Source organism: Corella eumyota, chromosome 5, assembly GCF_963082875.1.
Source record: "Corella eumyota chromosome 5, kaCorEumy4.1, whole genome shotgun sequence".
Lineage (NCBI taxonomy): Eukaryota > Metazoa > Chordata > Ascidiacea > Phlebobranchia > Corellidae > Corella > Corella eumyota.
The window spans coordinates 5,012,514-5,029,722 of NC_137494.1; the positions used below are offsets into that span (position 1 = coordinate 5,012,514).

At 29.3% G+C, this 17,209-nt stretch overlaps 5 protein-coding genes across 5 annotated transcripts; 2 read left to right on the forward strand and 3 right to left on the reverse strand.

Moving 5' to 3' along the window:
• Nucleotides 1-242: 242 nt before the first annotated feature.
• On the reverse strand, nt 243-3,507 carry LOC145752826 (protein FAM81A-like). The gene is made up of 9 exons (XM_082569175.1): nt 3,492-3,507; nt 3,331-3,401; nt 2,694-2,787; nt 2,262-2,399; nt 1,963-2,066; nt 1,580-1,709; nt 1,182-1,295; nt 899-1,027; nt 243-733 (listed from the first exon to the last, which is right to left on the reverse strand). Exons 2-9 carry the CDS (start codon nt 3,378-3,380, stop codon nt 413-415), a joined length of 1,080 nt encoding a protein of 359 aa, XP_082425301.1. The 5' UTR covers nt 3,381-3,401; nt 3,492-3,507; the 3' UTR covers nt 243-412.
• Nucleotides 3,508-4,550: 1,043 nt separating this feature from the next.
• Nucleotides 4,551-6,488, forward strand: LOC145753320 (uncharacterized). The gene is made up of 6 exons (XM_082569730.1): nt 4,551-4,988; nt 5,148-5,438; nt 5,604-5,743; nt 5,817-5,979; nt 6,173-6,275; nt 6,350-6,488. Exons 1-6 carry the CDS (start codon nt 4,697-4,699, stop codon nt 6,486-6,488), a joined length of 1,128 nt encoding a protein of 375 aa, XP_082425856.1. The 5' UTR covers nt 4,551-4,696.
• A 193-nt stretch (nt 6,489-6,681) lies between these two features.
• On the reverse strand, nt 6,682-13,068 carry LOC145752264 (26S proteasome non-ATPase regulatory subunit 2-like). The gene is made up of 22 exons (XM_082568519.1): nt 12,927-13,068; nt 12,790-12,846; nt 12,525-12,689; nt 12,317-12,438; nt 11,970-12,066; nt 11,697-11,833; nt 11,339-11,497; nt 10,820-10,963; nt 10,517-10,581; nt 10,283-10,429; nt 10,104-10,214; nt 9,842-9,965; nt 9,636-9,723; nt 9,245-9,407; nt 9,041-9,142; nt 8,775-8,917; nt 8,373-8,516; nt 7,931-8,099; nt 7,698-7,813; nt 7,528-7,633; nt 7,287-7,451; nt 6,682-7,098 (listed from the first exon to the last, which is right to left on the reverse strand). Exons 1-22 carry the CDS (start codon nt 13,023-13,025, stop codon nt 6,965-6,967), a joined length of 2,757 nt encoding a protein of 918 aa, XP_082424645.1. The 5' UTR covers nt 13,026-13,068; the 3' UTR covers nt 6,682-6,964.
• Nucleotides 13,069-13,071: 3 nt separating this feature from the next.
• On the reverse strand, nt 13,072-14,167 carry LOC145752268 (small ribosomal subunit protein uS10m-like). The gene has a single exon (XM_082568523.1). The coding sequence runs from the start codon at nt 14,014-14,016 to the stop codon at nt 13,246-13,248; it is 771 nt and encodes a 256-aa protein (XP_082424649.1). The 5' UTR covers nt 14,017-14,167; the 3' UTR covers nt 13,072-13,245.
• A 462-nt stretch (nt 14,168-14,629) lies between these two features.
• On the forward strand, nt 14,630-16,864 carry LOC145752267 (9,11-endoperoxide prostaglandin H2 reductase-like). The gene is made up of 7 exons (XM_082568522.1): nt 14,630-14,759; nt 14,850-14,931; nt 14,994-15,122; nt 15,229-15,359; nt 15,539-15,766; nt 16,239-16,422; nt 16,584-16,864. Exons 1-7 carry the CDS (start codon nt 14,660-14,662, stop codon nt 16,756-16,758), a joined length of 1,029 nt encoding a protein of 342 aa, XP_082424648.1. The 5' UTR covers nt 14,630-14,659; the 3' UTR covers nt 16,759-16,864.
• The last annotated feature ends 345 nt before the right edge of the window (nt 16,865-17,209 follow it).

Consider the following 17,209-nt stretch of genomic DNA (forward strand, 5'->3'; position numbering starts at 1 on the left):
GTGGGTTATAACATACGATTATTAGTCAATCGATTGGTTTTTGGCTAGGCAAGACCCTAAGATCGTTGACGGCGCCTTTAACCGCGCTGCAATAGCGAACGCATAGATTTCAACCTCCAAGACCTAAAACCTTAGGGCCTAGTATTGTAAGCTCTACAACATCCAATTGCATCTATTTATATGAAAAAAAGGTTGATTTAACATTGAGCAAAAACAACACACATTTAGTATTCGGTTTTTATACAATTTTATTCATGTTCATTATGTTTAAAAAGCATTGTACAAAGGCATTAATATACATTAAGAGCTATTTACAATACAGTGATATAGGTGAGATGGAAGAAAAAGGTTGGCATAAAAGTGCTAAGGCTAAAAACTAAGAGATAAATAAGTGCAGTTTTTGCATAACTTGTTAAATAAGAACGACCATTTTTTTCACGTTGTTAACATCCCTGGATAGGTCGTCCCGAACCAGTTTAATTTTTGCGTTGATTATTCGGTTTGTTGTGTCGATAATTTCTTTCACAGAATCAAACCCGTCTCGATATTCCTGTTTCAATCTGGCTAATTCTGACTCAATGTGCAAACTCATTTGATCCAGGCGATTTTTGACGTCATTTCGTTTTAAATTTTCGGCGACGTCCTCGCGACATTTACGACATTCCTCGTGGCATTCGTCGACTGATCGCTGTAGAGATTCGATTCTTTCCATGACTTTGTTCTCAAAACTTTCCTAAAAAAAGGTATTGTAAGGTAATGGTCTTCGTTTAACATGCATTACTTGCTATAAATTTTTGCGATTACTTTTTTAATAAAAAATACATTATATCATTAAGAAACAAATTGTTATATATATATTTTTAGGTCAAATCTCTGGAATATTATACAACTGTTTTACCTGTTTTTGTTGGCTTATATTCGAGTTAAGTTCAACGATCTGCATAAGTTGTTGCTCAATTCTAAGCCTCTCTGTCTCCCCCCAGCGTTTGTTACTTTCGATCGTTAATCTTAAATCTTCAACCATTCTCTGTGAATTGAAGAAGACAAAAAAAAATTAAAAAGGGAATTAAAATAAATTCAAAAAAGAATTTAATACAACCACAAGCACTGATATAATTAATAAATTAGCAAAAAAAGTTGTAAAAAAATATAATGTAAAATAAATATTAAAATTTTTAAACCTTAATGCGAAAGTCGATGGTTTCAAGTTGTTTAGAACTTGTTCCTTGCATGGATTCAATTCTGTTTTCCTGTGAACTTAACAGGTAATCAATCCTCTTTGTCAACTCAGAAACCTGAAATAATAAAAATTCCACATAAATAAATTAAACGTCACATGTAATATAAAAAAAAATTATCAAAAATTATGCTATATTCATTTAAGTTTTAATACAAAATAAATAATATTAGTTTTTAATGTCATACGCTAAAATAACTAAAATTTGGCATAAAAACAACATAGAAAAAAATCAATTAATAACAATTCACTCTGTTTTGTGACTGGTTAATAAAAATAGGCTTTAAATAAAACTTTTTGCTCTTCACAATAAACTCGAGAGTACTCAAGTAAAACCAGTACCTCATTTTCCAGTTTATTGGCTTTTGTTTTGTTACTCTCAGCTATTTGCTTCAAACGTTCGTTTTCAATTTGAACATTGCTTGAAGCTGATCTCATGTCTTGAGCTAGTCTTGCTATTGATGTATCACATCTAAATAAATAAAAAATATAAATATTCAACGCAAGAATATAAGAAAACAGTAAAAACTTAAAAACACAAAATAAAGCAAAAACTATACAGACAAAAAATAAAATAATGATAGAAAAAGGTTTATATAAACTTTATTTTTGATGGTTTTAACAATTTTCTACCCTAATACATGAACATTATATATATTAGTATTTAAATAGTCATTTTATTAAAAATGTTAAAAAAAATGGAAAAAAATTTAAATCATTTTTACCTTACCACCCTTCCCCTTAAATCAGCAACTCCTGATTGAGCAAGATGTTCAACATTTTTACTCTGGAAGTTTGCATTTTGAAAATGAGAGTCTCTCATTGACATCTTTAAACAATAATAACATAAATTTGAAACTAAGTGAGTACCAAATTTATAAAAAAAGAGTAACACAATAAAATAGATAGAAAAAATTGCATTTAAAAGCTAAAAATGCTAAAAATTCATGAAAATTGTAAAATCAAAAATTTGAATACTTTTCCATAAAATTAGACAAAAATTGATAAACATTAGTAAACTAACCTCATATTTAACAGCTTCTATATCCCTGCTTAACCTTTTTACAGTATTGGTTATAGTTTTAATGTGTTCGTGCCATAATTGCTGCAATGCTCCATCCATACTTGAAGGTCTCACGTTATCAACCAATTTATCTTTTAACTAAAAAACAAATAAATAAATTTTAAACAAAAGTTTTTTTTGAACGAAATAAAAAGTAAAGCAATACTGAAAGAAAACAAGATTAAAGTAGAATCCTTTGCAAATTCTTGAAAATAATTAACTTTTTCATACTTTGTGTATGTTTTTGTGATGACTGCTACTCAAAAATACAACACAAGTCTTCATAAACAAAATAGGCAAAATACTAAACAATTTTTTTTTTAAATTGTTATAAATTTGTTACCAAAAAATTAATTTCATCGAGTCAAAATTAATTTTTGTGTACATACCAACCTCATAAGCTTTTTCAATTAGTGCTCTGGTCGTTTTTTCTTGTTCAAAAACTCTTTCTTCTAGGTTAGATATTTTTCCTTGACGTTTTGGTACTCTAAACATTTCATCATATTATTTGAAAGTCCTTTAAATTATAATAATTTACCACATAATTTATGCTTTTAAAGAGACAACATTAAGCTCTAGTAAAAGTTTAAAATCTATGGTTTTAATATTTAGCAGCAACTTAATAAATTGTGTTAGAATTTTTAACAAATTATAGGGTAGTACTAAAATACGGGAAGTTGCGGGGTGCGGGAAATACCGAAGCCATATGTAAACGTTAACAAAGGAACGCTGAATGCGGAAAAGGACGGACTTTTTATACCCTTCCCTAATTTTCCCTTGTGCTTTATATTCAATTTCGCATCATTTCTTGACCTTTAAAGTCAATCCCGCATCACCCCTTAGCCCTTTAGATAAAAACAGCAATCATCCCGCAGAAAAGTACAAAAATTCCGTTCCGTCCTGCATTCCGCAAATTTTTGTTAATGTTTACATACGGTCCCGCACTATCCCGCATCCCGTACTTTAGTATTGTCCCAAATTATATGATAATGAAATAGTTAACATTTATTTTTAAATTTAAATTATTTACCTTTGCACAATGTAATCAGATTCTTTATATCTTTGATTTTCCTCACCCATTCTCTAACCTAGAGGTTTAATCTAAATTAACATAAAAAATATTTGTTAAAATATTAGTAACTTCATAATGGTTCGCTTTAACGTTTGCTATTACGTACAAAAATACGTAACTTTTTACGTGAAGGACGTCGGCATTTGTTGTCTTGTTAAATGTAGCTGTTGCGCCAATAATTTTTTCATTTATTTATCCTCGATGTTTTAGATGATTTTGACCATTCCATCTGCCGATTGTTATCAGCCCTACTACCGTCCATACGTGGCATTTTACTTGATGTTCATTAGTTTTTTTACTTCACTACGTAAACTTGTAGTCTAAATGTTTACTCATTTTTTTTAACAAAAGTTGTTGTTAAGCCTTTTAAGGGTATTTTTAACGACAGTTAATTATCATTGTAAAATTTAAGTTAGTATTTATGTGTTAAGGGCTCTCATAAATCCAAGTAGGCAAAACTTGTTTACGTAGATAAGCCAACATAACTTCTTATAAAAAGTAAAAAAACAAGTTATTTTTGCTTTAACACTAACAATTTATTTATTCTACTCGTACGTAGTAAAATACATTGAGGTAAGACTAAGATGCCCTAGGGTCCTTTATTAATATTTAAGAAGTTTATTTAAATCTTAGTTGGTGTCTATAAAAATCGTATCCCAAAATAAAAACCATTAGAATAGATATTTATTTAGTCGCCGGCTGAAAAACTTTAAAAGAGAAATAACAAACAAGAAGGCCAGGTTTAGAAATTTTTAAAAATGATTCAATAGCGATAAGAGCCTACCATTTAAAAAATAAATTAAAAATCATTAGAATTAAAAAAATTCAGGCTACAACGCGTGTTATTTATCAATCATTTGCGGTTTCCTTTTGCTATAAAAGTGGTTTGTACAATAAGCAGTTTAATTTGGCACAAAACGATTTTGTAGATGTTACCTTAGAAATACGACCTAAAATTACACAGAAAAATAACAACAAGAACTTTATATTAATCGTAGAATAATGCTATGTTGATATATAATATCAAATACCGTCATTAATAACACGAAGTTCGCTATAATTTATTACCTGTCTTATGTGCCCTTAATTATATACGTGATGTTGTGGTTTAAAACATGAAAACGCTGTTTTAAAACTAGATATATTTTGATTTTAAAAAGAAACAAAAGTTAAGAAATTTAAGTTAGAAAAAAATGTTTTAAAGGTAGGCCTATTCATAAGCAGATTTAAAAAAACTTGGCAAATACTACAAGAAAACTACAGAAAGATTTAAAGAAACTTACAAACCATTGGGTTTTTATTTTATTTTGTTCAACCTGCCAGCATGATGAATTATGAAACCAACGTAACTAACTCAACCAATGTAACAAAGGTTTTCGTATTTCTACCATTTTGCGATTCCACACAACTAACAGACTGCTCTGATATACCTGTTAAGAGTTGCAGCACTTGTAGCATACCTAATGCTGCTATATATATTACCTGTTGTTTTCTATTTGGTATGTTTATTATAGCTGGAAATTCAATAGTTATTTGGACTTCTGTAAACGAACACGCAAATATAAATAGAACAAATGCCTTTAAAACATCAATGGCGGTTGCTGACATTTTAACAGGTATGTTTTGGAAGTACCATATACTGTTGTGTTACCTAAAAGTTTAACCAGTATAAATTATATTCAAAGTAATATTATAACATATTAAAAAATTGAGACATAACCACTCTAGCAATGTACAGACAGTATATTCTAATTTATACATGTATAATTTTACAGGGCTTCAGCTTTTAATTATTGTTCCATACAACTTTTTTTGGACAATCCATGCGACCTTTGACGAAATACGTGAGGTTCAAAGCTCGTGGAAAGGTTCATTGCAGGCAAATGCTGCTGGAATATTTTATAACCTTGGATTCGTAGCTTCCCTTTACCATCTGGTTTACTTTGGGATATTTCGCATATATGCCATCCGATTTCCATTCAAATACAAGTCACAAAATCCCAATAAGTTTAACTTGGGATTGGTCTTGATTTGGATTTTAGCTTTGCTTGTATCAGCAACTCCACGTAAGTGTTATAAACCATTTATTTATTTATTTATTAAGTGAATCACCATTAGCCCTTGCATTACCACAAGTTACCTGATGTCATTTTGCTATATTCTGTTTAGCTAGCTGAACTTTAGTTGATAGTGACCAAAATTTACAACTTAAACTAACCTTGTTTTAACAGTTCTGCTGTCAAATGAAATGCTTTTTTCCTATTATCCAACGCTCATGATATTTACTTTTCAACCAGTAGATTTTACTCATAACCTTACTGGGGCTATTGTATCAACTGTTGTGCTAACTGCTGCGCCTCTTGTTATAATGGTAATTGTTTTTTAAATATGATATAAATAATGGAAGGTTTATAGCTATTTTAAATTAATAAAAATACTTTTAGACTGTTATCACTATCGGAACTTACATTCTTGCCCGATTTAAAATGAAGAAAAGAAGAAATATAACCACGCGTACATGCCGGGTTAGAAATGTGGCTTACAAAAACGAAACATCAATGTTATGGACAGTTATTATAATGCAAACTGGGTTTACACTTACTATACGTAAGACAATAGTCTAAGTTGATAAAAGCATGACAAGAAAACTTTAAAAGTATAATTAAAAATTAGATAAACATTTATACTCATTGCATGTTCAAGTTCTTTAATTGATTTTGTCTTTTTAATGGTTGCATTTATCTTGTAGTTATTGTGTGCCCTGCACAAAACTAAACTAACAAAAACACTTTTTTTATAGTTCCACAATTGTTGTCTGTAATGATGTTTTATAAAAGTCATATGGAAGGCTTAAACGCCTCAACTGCTCTAGCAGTTTGCTTTTTTTTGACAATGTGTAACAGGTAATATGGGCTTCATTTTTAAATTAAAAGAGTGGTTGAATTTTTAACATTTCATTTTTCATATTATTTTACAGCGTCGTAAACGTATGGGTATATAGTGCTCGTGAAAAGTATTTTAAAGCTTGTCTAATGTGTTTACTAAAATTCAAGCGACCTCCATCCGGGCGTTCTGTGCTTCTAAAAAGGCTAAGAGATGATGCTATTATACAATAAGACGAAACTGTTTTACTTTTGGGTAGTTTCTAGAAGTCGGGAATTAAAGAGAACACGCTTTTGCCTTATTTGGACCGACTTAAGCTTGCCAGCTTATTTTGTATAATTTTATATAAAATTGATTATTGGTTGATATTTACATATTTTAACTAGTTTCTTAATCGCTTTTTATATTGCACATTGTCAATGCATTTATATGTGTGTATTTATTACAAATGTTTTTTGAATATTTCTGTAATTTCATATACTAACAAAATACAATAAATACAAAATCCCCAATAACGATAGTGTATCGAAAAAAAGAAGCCAATAAATGTTTTCAAACGTTAATTTTTTTCAAAAGATGACATCAAAAAAATATGAATTCTCAAGGGAAAAAAATCGCAATCATTTTTTGAGTCAGAATTTTTTTCAAAGTAAAAAAATGAATTTTTTGAACTAAACTGAACTTTAAGCTTGTAATGCGTTCAAGAAACTTATTCAAAATCAGGGTTTTTTCTTAGTATAACAAAGCCCTCAATAACTGGAGTAAGGGCAATGTATTCTTCTGTAGCTAACTCAGCACGTTCTCCGTATGCCAACAACACTGGCGTAGTGTGAGTTTGAAAACCTAAAAATAAAAATTTGAATAAAATAAAAAAAAGTTCGGTAGTGTGGTGAACCGGTCATGGCGACGGACTATGAGCCGAAAAGTTTTGGGTTCGAGTCTCACCAACGCCACACTATTCGCCACAATAAAAAAGGAAAAACTAAGGAAGGACCTACCCCCTTAAATTAAAAAAAAAATATTTGACATACCTGTAATAGTTTTTGGCTTTCCTGCTTGGCCTACAACATCAACAGCTTGACCAACTCTTACACTTATCGGAAGCGGTTGTAGGTCTTCATTAAAAGTAACCAACATTCTTGGTTGAATAGCTGGGACCAAAGTGTAGAGAAGGTAGTGACTTTTCCCTAGGATACCTAAAAAAAAGTGTTTACCAAAGTCAGCAAAAATTTTACAAAACTTTAAAAAATTACCTTAAAATAACCAACTTACTGTTTTTAACATCCAAGAAAGCAGTGATAACTGACATCAGTGCTGCCATGGCAACTGGGCTCATTAGTTGTCTGTCGCTGTGGTAAGGTTGTAAAGTCAAAGTGCCCTAAAAAATTCAGAATATTAAAAATTTTCAAACACAAATGTTTTTTTATATTTTTTAAGTTTACCTTTCCTAAGTGAACCAACCCTTGAGCAAGTCTGACCAAAAACAGGTTGCTGGCATCTTTGGAATAATAAACAGCCAGGTTTCTAAGCATTTGGGCTAACCTGGCATTGTTTGTACCTAAGATAAATAAAATTCCAAATAAGTGGCTATCAAAAAATGGTTAACCCCCTCTTTATTAAAAAAAAAAATTTATATTAAAAACTTAATAATATAAAAAATACCACAAGTGCTTACCACTGCCTACTAGTGCCATGCCAAATATAGAGTTATGTACAACTTCTGTATCAGAGTCATGACTGAATTTTGATAAAGTGTCGAGAATATGGAGTTGTGGGTTAGATACAGAGGTTAGGGCTAAAGCAAGTGGTACAGTTCGACGCACAGCTAAATCTCCATATCGGTACTACAAATAATATACAAGTTTTAGATGATTACAACTAAGAACAAAAAAACTAAATTTAAAAAAAAAAATTTAACAAATTTAAAAAAAAATAAATAAAACAGTAATGTAATATTTATCATTAAGCCAAAAGTTTACAAATCAAAAATTATATTAAAAAGTTTACAAATCAAAAATTATACCAGAAATTAAATTAAAAAACATCTAAGTGATATAAATCAACTAATTAATCTGTTAATTAAATTTCATTTTTTTGTGCTAATTTTCAAAACTTACTAAGTGGCTAAAACTTCTAAAAGCCATCTCAGCTCCAATTTCTTCTCCCAATGAAATCAATCCTACTCCCAACACTGCTGCTGCGTGCTTCGTCATCCCCCAATCCGAAGAGGAGGAAGAGGATTTGCTTTTCTTGTCCTCACTCTATAAAAAAATAAAAATTAAATTAACAATATATTGGTGACTTTTGTTATTGTATGTACAATACTAATGTAACCATTGTACTTATTAATTATCACCTTAATGGTAATATATTGTAAGTACAACAGGTAGATTAATATACCAAAACATTGGCTCAACTATTTATTAAAAAAATAGCTGGAATTTGACAGTCTTGGATACCCAAACAAATATACACCCAAAAAAAATACTTTGAAATATTGTAAAAAAATTAAAATTTACCTTTGATTTTGAATCATCTTTTTTGCTCTTAGATGAAGAGGATTCAGAGGTTGTTTCCTTCTTCTTTTCTCCCTCTTCCTCCTTTTCAGCACTCTCTGTGCAAATGTGCAACATCTGTTGGACTTTCAGAACATTTCCGGTACCTAAGATAAAAAAGTAGTTCATAAATACTAGGAACAACATCATTAAATTCTAAAAGTCATTTTAAAAGTAGCTTTTTTTTAAAAGTAACTGAAGATATAAACAACTTTGGTATTTTTGCTTACCAGCATAGGCACAAACTTCTACAAGAACTGAAGCGAAGCCCTTGAGAGGTTCAGGAACAACTTGAAGGGCAACTAAGATTGTATCAACTGCATCTTGCTTGCCTGTAATGTAAAACAGGATTAAAAAATTTAATCAAAAATTTAATAAAAAAAAAATTTAATTTTCAAAAGTAAAAATCAAAAAATTATTTTATTTTTACGAACCTAGGTAGGTAAGAGCCAAAGCAAGAGCAATGTATTTGGCATGAGTCTCCTTTAATTCAGATTCCGAACGTTCGATAAGAATTTGTAACAAAGCTGATGTAACTTCTCCATTACAAGTTCCCACCGATATTAAACCTAATGCTAACGATGTAATTCCAATGACCTGAAAATTAACAAAATTTTTTTGAAAATTAAAAAAAATCATAAAATAAAAGGTAGTTTGGGTTCTTGTCAAGTTAGTAAGTTTAACAAAATTATTAAGAACATTATAAGTTCTATTCAATTAATATAACATTAGTTCATAAAAAAATTATAAATTAGAATTTATTTTTAATAAAAAAGCAAAATAATTTAAACATTAAAAATATTTAGTATCAATAATATTACCAACCTCCATATTAGATTTAGAATCCCCCAAAACTGGAGTTAACAAAGAAACCAAATCCATTCTATTTGATCCCGCATAAGCTAAGCCAAGTCTGCAAAAAAAAATAATAAATCAGTGAAAAAAGGGTAATGTAATATTATCACCTAACAGATATAACTTTTTTGTAATTTCTGTATAAATTCTAATCGTATATTTTTATTTCATCTTACCCTAGTATAGAGCCAACCCTCATAATGTTGCTATTATGAAGAACATAGTCAGATAACAAGGCTAATGCTGGATCACATTCATTTCTTACTCCTGTGTTTACAATACCACATGCTAGTAGTGCTCCTAAAAGTTAAAAAATTAAATTAAAACTAAATCTTAGTAAAAGATTATTAATACTTTTTAAATCGAAATTAAGTTCTATGAAATAGTTGAAAAATACTTTAAAAATTAGTCAAAATTTAACAAAATTATGTCACAAACCTGATTTAATGTAATCCTCGGAAGAGTAAAGATACTTGTCGATTTGTGTCAAACCTCCATCAACATCCCACAATAAAACAAGACCCAATGATGCTGTAGCAGCTAACATGCCTGTACACAAAATATTTTTAATTGTAAAAAATCTTAATATACAAAAAAATAATATATACATTACTTACCATGGTCTTTGTTCTTGTAAATCCATTTATTTCCTTCTCCTGTAAGTAATTTGTCCTCACCAAAAGCAGCGTTAACAAAGCCGTTTACGTATGACGATGCAAGATTCATTCGTGCTGAGTCAACATTAGTTGAACCCATTCCTGGTCCTAAAATTTTTTTTAAAAATTTAAATTTTAAAAAATATTTTATTTGTTTTAATTATAGGCTATAAATAAATCCTTATTTTAGCTTACTGTTATTTTCTAAGTGAGTTTTGTAAATATCTTCTGGAGTTTTAGCTTCAAGAATATCAAGTTCTCTGTTAAATAAACATATTTATTGAATATTTAAAAGTGGGCATGTCTTTTAAATAAAAATTACACAAAAAATATTACAATCTAAATTACAGTTAATATAAATATACATTTTATTTAAAACTTATCAATAACGCTCAAAGGCATCTTTAAACCATTTAACAGAGGCTAAAATAGAATATAATATCATAATACAAACAAAAAGTAAACATTTTTGGATAAGTTTTTCACATTTTTATTTACCTTGCCAGAGCAATAAAGTTCATGTTAAGATGAGAGTTGGAGAGGATCTCAGTAAGATCATCTGTGTCAGCATCCATAACATCTCCTAACTCCAAGTAAGCTTGTTGTCTTCCCAGAGCATATGCAAGTTGTTTTTGAATGGATCTAGAAAAAAAATTTAATGTTTATATAAAAAAATCGTAAACTGTATTTATGTAAAACAGTAATACTATCTAAAGTAAGAAAAATTTTTTTTTTTTTTTTAAGTTATAACTCGTGAAAAATATTTTTGGTTAATCTAAAAAAAGTGAAAAAATTGTAAACTGCATAAATCTATAATATGAATATAGATAATAACCGAAAAATACCTTAATTTAGGTCTTAAAAATAACAATTAAATTCAATATGCTGACGTAGTTGAAACCAATATAAAATGATTTTTAAAAAAGCTAAAAGCATTTTAAATCTATAATAATTATTAACTTTTTAAAAAAAATTAAGAAATGAGCCCAAATTTAACACCATTAAGTCTAAACTTACAAATCTTTGCAAGAAAGAAAAATATCTTCAATAAGTTCCATGTCATTGAGTTGCATCGCAAGTCTCATTGCTTCCGGTAAACAATCAAATTTACGAAATATTTGCACAGCACATTGAAGCAGGTTTGTGTTTTCCGGCTCAGCGGTGTATGGCACACAACTAAGACACAAATCAGTTACAACTTTCAATCAAATTATTACAAAAAATTTTTACTTATTATAAATAAATTTTTTTAAATTTTTTATTTATAGTACGAAGTGTTTTTTTTATACTAAATATTTTAATAGAAAATTTATCTACGTATTTAAACAAAAACACAAATCAAATAATTTAAGAGTTAATAAAAACTGCAATTTACCTGACAAGATACAAACAGACTCTGGGGTAAGTAGTTTTGTCAATAAAATTCAAAATCAAATCCAGTTTTTCAATCTCCATGAGTAAATCACATGCTTCTGTCTCAGCATTGTGCTTCATGTCATAAGGAACAATATCCTAAAAAGGAAAAAAAAACATTATTCAAATAAAATACAACTTATGATAAACAGAACAAAAAATTATAAAAAATTTATTGACCAGTAATGTTATTTTTTAAACTGTATATACAATATTAAGAGGTTATTTTTTTTACCTGTACAATATTAAGAAGTTCAGCGAGTTTCATTTTCGAGTTTTCAGCTTCAGGATCGATATCTTGCCATTCAGCTGAGATTTCACCAGATATATGTCTACAAATTATCAGGAAAAAAATTACTTTTAACAAGAACATTGACAATTTTACTATTTTTTGGCTTATCACAGCACCCAAACTGACTAATTAATGATCTGATTTTGAACTTAAATTGAAAGAACTAAATGCTTAAATTTAGGCAATAGATTCTAAGACAGGACATTTTCAAACAAAATTTACCAAAATATATATTTAGGTAATTTTATACTTGTATACCCATGAATATTAGTAAATAACATTTTACTTACCTCACATATTCATGCCCCCATGATCCGATCTCTTCTTGAGAACCAAGAAGTCGATATTTTAAACATTCTCTCTCTTCTGAGATTGTCATACCAAGAACTGATATTATATCAGCACAAAATCTCTACAAACAAAAATTAATTAGGTTTCCTTATTAAATAAATAAAATGTCAGCCACATCAAATTTGCTTTTGTAACTTTGATGTTTACCTTGTTTTCTATGTCTTCAATTTTTTCATATATTTCCTTTAATGTCCCATAATGTTGCCGAAGAAATTTAAGAGGTTTAGGAACGGCAGTGATGGATGCAGTCGAGGATCGAATCTTGGATCTTAAGATTTCCAAAGATTGACGATAAAGATTAACATCACTTTCCTAACAAAAATTAATATTATTTGATTAGTCCTACCAAATAAAAAGTTTATATATATATATACAATATTTTTTTTTAAAAAAGTGTGATTTAAAATCTTACATTTAATCGTTCAATGCACAAATTAAGTTCATCTAAAAGTTGCTTGTCTTCTTCGCTCTAAAAAAATTATAATAATTAATTTTAACATTTTGAATATACCAGGCATTGAATAAGGCAAATACTAATTTTTAACTTACTAATTCTGGTTCTTCCTCTTCCTTTTTATCCTTCTTTGTGTCCTCTGATTTTGAATCATCCTTTGGTTTAGTTTCCTTTTTTTCAGTAGTTGGTGCCATATTTTATTTTAAAAGCCCACAATATATTTCCTAAATAATAACTAAATCTAGAAACAACAAAAGAATATGTTATGTAGAAATCAGTAATTATATTAAATCAGGATTACTAATTACTGTAAATTACATTTATAAAAGACTTAATTAGGCAAACCAGCAATCAGCCAATTTATGATTTTTTTTCATGTTTATGTTGACCATATAAAATAATTCCAAAATATTTCTACATAGTTGTGCCAAGTAAATATTGCTGAGTCGTTTTATACTCTTCATAATCTAAAGCATTAGTGTTTCTTTCTTGTTTCATTTTTTTCATGTACTGAAACTGCACCTCCCATTCCTTATCCGTGATCTTTGAAACATTTTTTTTCATCGCTTCTTGAATATGCTTCGGTAATTTCTCAATTTCCCATTTGTGAACATGCATTGCAACACCATAAGGAATATTGCGCTGTATATATTCCAGGTATATGTTCATAGTGGATTGTGTTAAATATTTAAGCTGCAATACCCGACGATAAGTCCTTGCTTCGTATTGTGTCCGATGCTTTTTATAAATGTGAACAGATCTCAGCAATGTCATCCTGTCATTAATAAATTTAATGTCAAGGACTCCATTTACAGTTATATCCAATTCCTTAGCTGCTATTGAACAATATTCTAAGTAGCTTTCTAAAACTTCTAATTCGTGGCCGAGCACCAAAATGTCCATCGCACGATAAAGTTTTTCTGATGATTTTAAAGTAACAACATCTTCTGAATCTTCATTAGTTTTTGTAATTTTACTTTTTTTTGATGAAAAATTACATTTTGGCAAGAATGTGTTCGTTAAATTTTGTGTTTTATTGGGCAACACGTAGTGTGGGGTTGACGTGTTTAATTGGGTTTTAAACCATGACTTGCTATGAAAACTTGAAACATTTATGCAGGATGCTATTTTTGATTGAGATTTAAGCAAGGGTAATATTCTTTGAGAACAAACCAAACTACTCATTTCACCTTTTCACAAACTTAATATACCTACACATATGCGATAAATAATTCAACTAAATAATTTTAACTCAATTAGTTTAACAAACTTTAATAAAACGTTTTGTCTTTTATATGTTAACTTTTGTTTATTATAACTACCAGCCTACTTAAACCACTTTATGTTTAGTCTTGGTAGTTTAATATACAGATATTTGTTTTATATAATTTGTGTAGCATTACACCCTAAGATGTATATTTATCAAACAATAACTACAACGTAAAGAACGGCATGAATGAGCCAGCAAATTTGAAAGCATCGTCTAGCGGTTTTAAATAAAAGTTACATATTTTTTTGTTTTATTGTTTTATCCTCAAATGTATTACTTTTGAGTAACACCTAAACAATTAAAATTAAACGAATAAATTAACTTTTAAAAGCAGATTGGGTAAAAAAAGAGTCAAGCTGTAGTTGTAATACGAACAACACAACATTTAAAAAATGTATTTATTTACCCTGTGTGAAGTATTTTTCCATACGCCGTAAAGGAAGTGGGTCTATTAGGCAACTATTTTAATAATATTAATATATCCTGGTTCCTTGCTATTAATAATAGCAACAGATAACACACCGTAGGGCTTAAGAGTAAAAGCAAGTTAAACAAGATATGTCAGTATTATTAGATTTGATTGTTTTGTTTTTATTTGCATCGTCGTGCACAGCAGATGTAAATGTATCAAAAGTTGCATTAAAATCGGGGCATCTAAGTAAGTATATAAAAGCACACGACGTGTATAATTTACTATAAAACAAGCTTACAGTTTGCTTTAAAAAATAGTTTAAACAATTTATTTTAGTGCCTGTAATTGGCTTTGGAACGCTCAGACTTAAGGAAAAAACATATCAACTAACAAAGGAAGCTATTGACATTGGATACAGGTAGGTAGCAAAATACTTTCACGCCGAAAGAATGCGACATTTAACTCCGTTACTTTTCCAAGATTATTTGACGCTGCAAAAGAACATAAAACATATACTAAAGAGACTTCAGAAGAAGCTGTTGGAAGAGCCATTGCGGACAGTGGAATACCTCGTTCAGAGTTTTTCATAACAACGAAAATATTACCAAAGTAAGCTTCAGCTGATAAGCCTTGTTTAAAACACTCATCTTAGTAGTCTGTCTATCTATTTAAACTAGACTTTTAATTAAAAAAAAACAATTATTAATATTTGCAGTGACTTTGATTTAGTGAAGTGTAGAAATGCTGTAGATAACTCGTTAAACGCCCTTCGAACAAGTTACATTGATCTTCTGATGATTCATTATCCTGAATGCGAACCTTCAGATCCAAGTTGCAAACAAACAGGTAGTAGACATTAAAAGTTTTCTATTTTCTAAGGTAACTGATTTAAAATGATTCCCTTTTTACTTATAGTAAAATCCTTTTCCCTAAAAATCTACAAGTTTATAAACTTTTTGTAAGATTAGAAACTTGGATAAGATTTACGAAATTTGGAGATACAAACATTCTATCTTTTCATTCAGTAACATTCGTGGAAGCCTGGAAAAATATGGAACAACTTGTCAGAGAGGGCAAAGTGAGAGATTTAGGCGTAAGTAATTTCTACGTTGAAGAAATTGAAAAAGTTTGGATGGAAAGCAAAATCAAACCATCGGTGGTGCAAAATTGGTTCGATCCATATTACGAAGAGACAAGCCTTCTACACCTGTCTAGAATGAACAGGATAGCAGTTCAAGCACATAGCACTCTCGGTTTGTATATAAAAGGATATTATTTACTATAGTTTAAACGTCATTCATTGTGAAAGCGTGCGTATAATTGAAGTATTCATTAGAGTTCGCTTAAATACTAATTATACTAAGGTTTGACAGGGTTGACACTTGCTTTACCTTTCTTGTGCCAATTATGTCAAAGTCTTAGCTTTTTTGCAGCATATTTTGTATTGACATTGTTAAAAGAAGCATGTCACAACGCATGTACACATTTAAATGAATTTGTTATATATGGTAAATTAAATGCTGCTTCAATAAATTGATCTTTTTAACTGGTACAACTTTGAATGACAGCTTTGCAACTTCCCAATACAAAAATGACCGTAAAGATACATATTACATTGTCATCTCAAAAAAGCAAAAGTGCTATTACACATTTTTATTCAAATGTTTAAATGAATAAATGATATTACAAACTAAATTTTGACTTAAAATCTATTTCTTTATAAAGGAGCCGCGTATATTGACGACGGTATGAAAACCAATCCTATTTTGAACAACAAGTTAATAAAGGAAATTGCGAACAAAAACAATCTAACTCCCAGTAACGTCATCTTAGGTTGGGTGCTAAGCAAAAATGTCACTCTAGTTGTCGGTTCAACTAACATTACACACATGCAACAAAATCTAGAAAGGTATCCAATAAATAATATTAATTGTATAATTACGAAAATTTTTTGAAAAAATTATAATTAATTTATTTTTGTGCCAAGTGTAAAATCTTTTTTACTTAGGTTAATGAATAAAAAATGTAGAAGTTTAAAATTTATTTTGATTTGTAATCATATTTTTTTAGTTTTAAGATCAAACTGGATAAAGATGATCTCATTAAAATCGATGGTCTTAATGGAAGGGACCCGAAACATTTTGATGTAGATTCTAAATCTATCTTTACACATTTGATTCACCGTTTCAGAGATTTATTTACAAATTTAATTGGTCCTGCTTCGTCAAAATTTGGAGAACTATAAAAAAAACTTTAAAATATATATTTGTTATTATCGCTTTAGGCTTGGGAAATTAATTTTCATTTGTAAATTTGAAAAGTTTTTGGCCACCAGTAAGTTATAGCTTTTTTTGTTGATTTTTAAAGAGGAAGCAAAAGATTCGTTTTGTGGCAATAAAATGTTAATATCTATAATCACCTCGACCTAATTTTTAAAATTTTTATTTGCGCGTTTTTACACAAAAAACGCAGACGTAGTGGTTAAAAAATCGTGCGTAAAAAACAATGACGAATCAGAAACGGCAAAGGGAGAAATAGCTTCCTTCTCAACCTATACGAGATCTGTCATTACGGGTGGCTGATTTATGTTGTTGAGTTCGGCCAGTTAATGCCATGGTCTGACTGTGGCTTTAGAAAAGGATATACACATATAGAATTGTCAACAGTTACGTAACACAAAACATTTTGTTTTTATT